The sequence below is a fragment of the Oncorhynchus gorbuscha genome, linkage group LG13, assembly GCF_021184085.1.
Source record: "Oncorhynchus gorbuscha isolate QuinsamMale2020 ecotype Even-year linkage group LG13, OgorEven_v1.0, whole genome shotgun sequence".
In the NCBI taxonomy this organism is placed as follows: Eukaryota; Metazoa; Chordata; class Actinopteri; order Salmoniformes; family Salmonidae; genus Oncorhynchus; species Oncorhynchus gorbuscha.
The window spans coordinates 18,630,900-18,639,787 of record NC_060185.1 but is presented as its reverse complement, the minus strand read 5'-3'; the positions used below and the strand labels follow the sequence as shown (position 1 = coordinate 18,639,787).

The following is an 8,888-nucleotide window of genomic DNA, read 5'->3' as shown; positions in this document are numbered from 1 at the left end:
ACACAGGTGCACCTTGTCCTGGGGATGATAAAAGTCCCCTCTAAAATGTGCAGTTTTGTCATGCAATTCAATGCCACAGATGTCTAAAGTTTTGAGGGAGTGTGCAATTACTGCAGGAATGTCCACCAGAGCTGTTGCCAGAGAATTTACTTTAAATTTCTCTATTATAATCCGCTTCCACTGTCGTTTTAGAGAATTTGTCAGTACCTCCAACCGGCCTCACAACCACAGACCTCCAGGTCCAGCTTCTTCACCTGCAGGATCATCTGAGACCAGCCTCCTGGACAGCTGAAGAAACTGTGGATATGCACAACCAAATAATTTCTGCACAAACAGTCAGAAACCATCTCAGGAAAGCTCATCTGTATGCTCGTAGTCCTCACCAGGGTCTTGACCTGACTGCAGTTCGCCATTTTTGCCAACTTCAGTGGGCAAATGCTCACTTTCAATGGTCACCGGCATTGCTGCAGAAGTGTGCTTTTCATGGATGAATCTCACTTTCAACTGTACAACTGGCAGATTGCAGACAGCGTGTGTGGAGTCATGTGAGTGAGCAGTTTGCTAATGACAACGTTGTGAACAGAGTGCCCCATGTTGGCGGTGGGGTTATGGTATGGGCAGGCATAAGCTACAGACACAGACACAATTGCATTTTATTGACGGCAATTTGAATGCACAGCGATACCGTGACGGGATCTTGAGGCATATTGTCGTGCAATTCATCCGCCGCCATCACTTCATGTTTCAGTTTGATAATACACTGCCCCATGTCGCGAGGATCTGCAGACCAGCCACCTGGACAGCTGAAGAAACTGTGTATGTCCAATCAAAGAATTTCTGCACAAACTGTCAGTTCCTTCCAATTCCTGGAAGCTGAAAATGTCCCCGTTCCTCCATGTCCTCCATACTCACCTGTTGTCACTCATTGGCTATGTTTGGGATGATCTGGACCAACATGCACGACAGCGTGACCCGAGCAACTTCACACAGCCATTGAAGGGGAGTAGGACAACATTCCACAGGCTTCAATCAACAACCTGATCAACTCCATGCGATGTGTCGCGCAGCATTAGGCAAATGGTGGTCACACCAGATACTGACTGGTTTTCAAATCCACGCCCCTATTTTCTTTAAGGTATCTGTGACAGAGGCATATCTTTCTTCCCAGTCATGTGAAATCCATAGATTAGGGCCTAATGCATTTATTTCAATTGACTGATTTCCTTATATGAACTGCAACTCAATAAAAACTTTGAAATTGTTACATATTATTAACATTTTTGTTAGATTATGTTAATAAGAATTCTGACACCTGTCTTTTAGATTTTTTGTGTTACTTATGAAAGAAAATATTTTGCTCTGAGCAATTGTATTAGTATAAAAATTGTAATTACAAAATGTGCATACAGTATCGCTCAGTATTTCTATGATTTATTTTATAGTCTTTTTTGCTCATCTATATCAAGGGAGCCGATAATTTGGGTTGTGAGTGTAAAAAATGCAGGGGGGAGGGATGTCCTCACAGGACAAGGTCCTATCTTGAGATCTGTGCATGGAATTCACCATTGTCATCAATGCAAGTTTTATGAGATAGATTGGGTCTCATGAGGGATTTGGCACTCTATGATTACAGTTCACTCATGAAAGGACTTAGGGCCGAAATCAACAAATTACAAATAAAGAAAAACTCAAACATGTCCATCTTTATGTGTCTTATAGACCTTTGAGCTAATCAGCTTGTACGCCTGTTCAAGTGTCCAGATTCTACACCTGTTTTTGGATACAAATCGGTATGTAGCTGTTTAATCAAATCAAAGTTTATTTGTCACATGCGCCGAATACAACAGCTTACAGTGAAATGCTTACTTACAGGCTCTAAACCAATATTGCCCAAAAAAAGGTATGTATGTGTGTGTTTGTGTGTGTGTCTAATGAGAATCATGACGTGGGATTCCTCAAGTGGCTGAGAAAGGTAGTTCAGAAAGGGGATAAATTCAGAGACATCCAATGCCAGTCGGTTCAGAGTGTCATCTACCAGCTGTGTGTGAAACCTGGTGCACAAGGCTGGCCTGGTAAGTATTGGACTTAACAATCCATTAACATAACTGGACCTTGTAACCAACAGTATGTTTTCTAGATGATTCACATGATATGTTTTCTGTTACAATCAATGCACCAGTTTGACAATGCAGACTGTTTTTATGCAATTCTTTTCACAGATATTCCATCATGTAGCAGTAAATACAAACTGAACTGTATCAGTGACCACAGAGTTATTCTGTACTGATAGTGGTACATGGCTGTTATATTCAAGAAAGTGCTGGGAGTTGGTGATGTTGCACTACATTAAAGAATTGTCTGGCACACTTTCTATTAGAGATTCTGCTAATCACTGTAGATCAATTTACAATATTCTGCCTCTTTTTTTGTTGTAAAGTATTTTACAGGGACATGGAGCCAAACAACAGAACAACACATACGGTAACAGAATTCCTCATCACAGGATTGGATGAAGTACAACACCCAAAGCTGGTGGGACTAGCCATTTTGTTGGTCCTCTTTCTCATTCTGATCGGAAGCATCACTAACATTTGTGTCATAGCATTTAACAAGCCTCTGCATATCCCCATGTACTTTTTTATTTGCTCGCTGGCAGTGGTAGACATAGTCTACACCAGCGGCATTAGTGTTACAATGCTTAACGTTCTCCTTGGTGAGGAGAGAAGAGTCCCCTATGCACCCTGCATGATACAGTGCTTCTTATTTCATTTAGGAAGTTCTATGGAACCCTTCGCTATTGCTCTAATGGCTTATGATCGCCTTATTGCAATTTCATATCCTCTTCGATATCAGACTATCTTAACTAATACAAATGTATGTTTACTTATAATAGCGACTTGGGCACTAGGCTGCATGTTTGCCAGTTTGTCAACTGGCTTAGTGAACAATTTGCCCTTTTGTGGCTCAAATAAACTCCCATACAGCTTTTGTGAATATGCAGCCTTAGTAAGAGCAGCATGTGTGAATCCTACATTTTATTTCAGTGTAGCTTCTACTGTGGCGACCACCACATTATGGGTTAATTTAGCCTTGATATTCTTCTCATACATGAAGATAGTTTATGTAGTGATACAAATGTCTTCATCCAAAGACAGGAGGAAAACATTTAACACCTGTGTCTCCCACATGATAGTGGTGGCTTGCTTCTTTATCCCCAAGGTGTTGTTAATATTGGTCACCAGGGTTGGTTTGGTTCTCACGCTCTCTCATAGAAATGGCCTAATCATTGGCTCTACTCTGGGCCCCTCTCTTGTGAACCCACTTGTGTATTGTCTCAAAACCAAGGAGATTAGAGGGCGCCTGAAATATATTTTCAAGAGATCTAACATTTCTCCAAATATGTAATGGTTAGGGTTACCAAAGCCATTTCTTGTTTCTTGCTTGTTCCAATAAAAAGTGGTTGAGTCAAAACTGTTCCCATGTTATTTCATCATTAATGTAACCATGTTGAATCAATGTTGAGTTTTGATTTAATTTGTTAAAAGTCATTTTTTATTTTTATCTCAACTTAACCAGTTCAACTGTGAATCAACAAGAGTGTCAAAGTTTGGTTGATTTAGATCACAGGTGTCAAACTCATTCCATGGAAGGCAATGTGTCTGCAGGTTTTCACTCCTGTCTTTTACTGACCACGGGAGATCACTGGTCAGTTAGGAACTCCCCTCACTTAATACACTAGGACTTAATTGGTCACTGGTTAGTTAGGAACTCCCATCACCTGATATTCTAGGTCTTAATTGCACACAAATTGTCAGGAAATAACAAAAATCAGTAGACGCTGAGCCCTCCAAAGAATGAGTTTGACACACCTGATTTAGATTAGTTTGATGTTTTTTGACAACAAAATATAAACGTCAGTCAAAATTGATTTGATTTGACAATTTAGCCCATTCGAACAATATTAAACGTTATCTACTGTTGAATGCAATTTTATTGAAATGTCCAGTGTTATCGTAAAGTATATGTAGTAATGGACCACAAATAGATTATTGCAGTATTATCTTAAAAATAGGATCTGATCTAGACAATTGACTACATTGTTGTTGCAGTTCTTAAGATTAACAGCACCAAAGGCTGCCTCAAAACCCTTTCTATCTGCAGTGGCCAGCTGATCGTCATTGCCCTCTATATTCTAGCTAGAATTTGTATGTATATGTCCAGTAATACCGGCATTAGATTCAGCACTGATTTACATATTGTTATTATCATGTTGTATAGCCTGCTCCCTCCTATGATCAATCTACTGATATACTGTTTCAAGACAAAATATATAAAACAGAGCTTGATGAAAAGATTCAAAACATGATCTGGTCCACAGAAAGAGAGTCTCTGCTGTATCTTAATGATTTAGCTATGTAACTACAAATAGTTTCATACAATACATTATGTTGTACAGATGCTTAATGATTTCATATTGTTTATAAAAAATGTATCTAATATTTGTATCTAATTATATTGATATTTAGCATTGAATTGCTTAATAAATGTTATTTTGAAAGAGCATTTTCAGACTCATAAATTAATTATATATAACCTTCAAATTCAAATCTGGACCTTGAAGGTAGTTCCATTGCTTTTTTATTCTTCCCATCTAAACAAGGACTGATTTAACCAGTTGGATATAGGGGGCGCTATTTTAATTTTTGGATTCAAAACGTTCCCGTTTTAAACAAAATATTTTGTCACAAAAAGATGCTTGACTATTTATATAATTGACAGCTTTGGATAGAAAATACTCTGACGTTTCCAAAACTGCAAAGATATTGTCTGCAAGTGCCACAGAACTGATGTTACAGAAAAAGCCAGGTAAAAATCCAATCAGGAAGTGCCGCATTTTTTAAAACCGCCTCATGGCAATGACTCCTTATATGGCTGTGGAGGAGCTAGTAGTCAGCTTACGTTTTCCACGTTTTCCCCAAGGTGTCTGCAGCATTGTGACGTGTTTGTAGGCATATCATTGGAAGATTGACCATAAGAAACTACATTTACCAGGTGGTCGCTTGGTGTCCTCCATTGCAATTATTGCGTAATCTCCAGCTGCATGTATTTTTCCATTTGCTTCCGAAGAGAAACACAACTGCCACGAATGATTTATCACCGAATAGATATGTGAAAAACACCTTGAGGATGATTCTAAACAACGTTTGCCATGTTTCTGTCGATATTATGGAGTTAATTTGGAAAAAAGTTTGGCGTTGTAGTGAATGTATTTTCATTTTTTTTTCTTAGCCAAAAGTGATGAACAAAACGGAGCGATTTCTCCTACACAAATCATCTTTTTGGAAAAAATGAACATTTGCTATCTAACTGAGAGTCTCCTCATTGAAAACATCCAAAGTTCTTCAAAGGTAAATGATTTTATTTGAATGCTTTTCTTATTTTTGTGAAAATGTTGCCTGCTTCCAGCACAGCCTAGCATAGCATTATGCCATGCTAAACTTACACAAATGCTTGTCTAGCGTTGGCTGTAACGCATATTTTGAAAATCTGAGATGACAGTGTTGTTAACAAAAGGGTAAGCTTGTGTTAGAATATATTTATTTCATTTCATTTGCGATTTTCATGAATAGGAAACGTTGCGTTATGGTAATGCTCTTGAGGCTATGATTACGCTCCCGGATACGGGATTGCTCTTCGCTAGAGGTTAAACCTTGGATATTAATGATCAGATGCACCATTGAGAGCATCCTGACTGCTTGCATCACTGCCTGGTATGACAACTGCTTGGCCTCGGACCGCAAAGCACTATAGAGGGTAGTACGGACGGCCCAGTACATCACTGGGGCCAAGCTTCCTGCCATCCAGGACCTCTATATCAGACGGTGTCGGAAGAAGGCCCTACAAATGGTCAAAGACTCCAGCCACCCTGGTCAAAGACTGTTCACTCTGCTACCACATTGCAGGCAGTACCCGAGTGCTGAGGCTTCTAAACAGCTTCTACCCCCAAGCCATAAGACTCCTGAACATCTAGTTCAGGCTACCCAGACTATTTGCAGTGTTTCCCAACCTCCCTCTCACCCCCTCGTTACACCACTGCAACTCTCTGTTTTGTCTATGCATAGACACTTTAATAACTCTACCTACATGTACATACAGTACTACTTCAACTAACAGATACCCTCCCACATTGACTCTGCATTGGTACCCCCCTCTATTCCGTGTCGCTATTGTTATTTTAATGCTGCTCTTTAATTACTTGTTACTTTTATCTTTTATTGTTATCTGTATTTTTTTAACTGCATTGTTGGTTAGGGGCTCGTGAGTAATACTTTCACTGTAAGGTCTACACCTGTTGTATTCTGCACATCTGACAAATACAATTTGATTTGATCAGGTAGAACAGAAAGGAATCAGGCCCTGGACCTCGTCGGGTCAGATTTGAATAACCCTGATATAAAGCCATTGTTTCTTCAACAATATAACTTATACATGCGTCAAGAGTTTAGTTGAACTGTCATACCACCAGCACAACCCAAAATATAAGCTTGTTTTACTCAAATATTTGTAAACAATTTAAATGTAAGCAAACACTGAATAGCCTTAAAACATGGTGACAATAAAAAATGTTATATCATAGATGGTCATTCCTTGCATCCATAGTTCTGTCTATGAATTTGAGAGTGGTTGCATTTCTCCTGGCCTAAAAAACAAAACAGAGGCAGGGTGTCCACTTTGATTTTGTTTCTACTAAGGATTCGATTTATAAGGTGTCTTGTTATAAGGATTCCTGAATACTCTTTATTGTTGCAGCAGTGCCATAATGGGCTGTAATTCCTTTTGTTTTCCCAATCTGGAATACATCACCATCAAATGTTGACCACATTAGCTGCCAAGAAAAATGTATTTGGTTATTTTCCCCCCAAGCCGAAACAGCGACAGCTCACAAGGAACTACACTGGTCTTTGTGCAAACTGGAAATGACATATCTGTCACGCCCTGACCTTAGAGAGCCATTTTATTTCTCTATTTAGGTAAGGTCAGGGTGTGATGTGGGGTAGGCTTTCTATGTTTTGATTTTCTATGATGTTGTATATCTATTTTTTGGCCGGGTATGGTTCTCAAACAGGGACAGCTGTCTGTCGTTGTCTCTGATTGGGAACCATACTTAGGTAGCCCTTTTACCTCCTTTCTGTGTGGGAAGTTAACTTTGTTTTTGGCACATAGTGTCACGCCTTGGTCATTGTATTTTGTGTTTTCGTTATATGTTTGGTCAGGCCAGGGTGTGACATGGGTTTATATGTTGTGGTTCGTATTGGGGTTTGTAGTATTTGGGATCGAGGCTGATTAGGGGTGTTGAATAGGCTTGGCTGCCTGAGGCGGTTCTCAATCAGAGTCAGGTGATTCTCGTTGTCTCTGATTGGGAACCGTATTTAGGTAGCCTGGTTACTCTTTGTATTTCGTGGGTGATTGTTCCTGTCTCTGTGCAGTTTCACCAGATAGGCTGTAAATAGGTTTCACGTTCCGTTTGTTGTTTTGTATTGTATAGTTATTTCATGTATCGTCATTTCATTCATTAAAGAACATGAGTAACAACCACGCTGCATTTTGGTCCGACTCTCTTTCGACAAACGAAGAACGCCGTTACACATAGCCCTTAAGCTTCACAATTGTTTTGGATTGTTTATTGTTTTTGTCGGTGTCATTTCTAATAAAAGTAATATGTACGCTCACAACGTTGCGCTTTGGTCCAGTTCTTTCGACAGTGGTGATTATATCCTAATACGGCATTTATTGGTGCTGGGGATTTTAATAAAGGAAATCTGAGGATTATTCTCTCAAAATTCTACCAAATACATCTCCTGTGGTATAACTGGAGAGAACATGCTTGGCCATTGTTACTCTCCCTTCCAGGACAGCTACAAGGCCTTCCCCCACCCTCCCTTAAGAAAAGCAGATCACACCACCATCCTGCTCCTAACCATGGATAGATTCACACCAAATAAAATGTGCAGACCATTGTATTTTACCACAGAAAGGTGACTGGGAACATGGATAGGTACAAACAGATGAGCTTTGACCTCTGACCTCTGGCCAAGTCTGGCGGGAGGGTTTATGGACATACTCAATCTCCCCCTATCCCAGTCTGTTGTCCCCACTTGCTTCAAGATGTCCACCATTGTTCTAGTACCAAAGATAGCGAAACTAAGTGAACTAAACTACTATCACCTGGTATAATTCACTTCTGACATCATGAAATGCTTTGAGAGGCTATTTAAGGATCATATCACCTCCACCTTACCCGACACCCTAGACTCACAACAATTTGCATACCGCCCCAACAGATCCAAAGACGTTGCAATGGCCATTGCACTGCACCCTGCCCTATCCCACCTGGACAAGAGGAATACCTATGTAAGAATGCTGTTCATAGACTACAGCTCAGCCTTCAAAACCATAGTGCTCCAGGTGGTGAAGGTAGGCTGCAACACCTCTGCTATGCTGACCCTCAAAACGGGGGCCCCACAGGGGTGCGTGTTGAGCCCCCGCCAGTACTCCCTTTTCATCCTTGAATACGTGTCTATGCATGTCTCCAACTCAATCATCACAGATGTCTGACATTTTGAGGGAGTGTGCAATTGGCATGCTGACTGCAGGAATGTCCACCAGAGCTGTTGCCAGGTAATTTAATGTCAAATTCTTTATAATAAGCCGCCTCGAGTGTCTTTAAGAGAATTTGTCAGTATGTCCAACCGGTCTCACAACCACAGACCACGTGTAACCTCGCCAGGTTAGGAGAAGTGTGCTTTTCATGGATGAATCTCAGTGAGCGGTTTGCTAATGACAACGTTGTGAACGGATTGTCCCATGGTGGCAGTGGGGTTATGGCA

At 40.3% G+C, this 8,888-nt stretch overlaps 1 protein-coding gene across 1 annotated transcript; it reads left to right on the top strand.

Moving 5' to 3' along the window:
* Positions 1–2,024: 2,024 nt before the first annotated feature.
* LOC123994250 (putative olfactory receptor 10D3) lies at positions 2,025–4,380 on the top strand. The gene is made up of 3 exons (XM_046296788.1): positions 2,025–2,072; positions 2,220–2,330; positions 2,438–4,380. The coding sequence occupies exons 2-3, from the start codon at positions 2,297–2,299 to the stop codon at positions 3,403–3,405; spliced, it is 1,002 nt and encodes a 333-aa protein (XP_046152744.1). The 5' UTR covers positions 2,025–2,072; positions 2,220–2,296; the 3' UTR covers positions 3,406–4,380.
* Positions 4,381–8,888: the final 4,508 nt, after the last annotated feature.

Coding starts and splice junctions, on each gene's coding strand:
- LOC123994250 (XM_046296788.1), top strand. CDS start 2,297: ATGGCTGTTATATTCAAGAAAGTGCTGGGAGTTG. Junction 2,331..2,437: donor CAAGAAAGTGCTGGGAGTTG/GTGATGTTGCAC, acceptor TTTGTTGTAAAG/TATTTTACAGGGACATGGAG.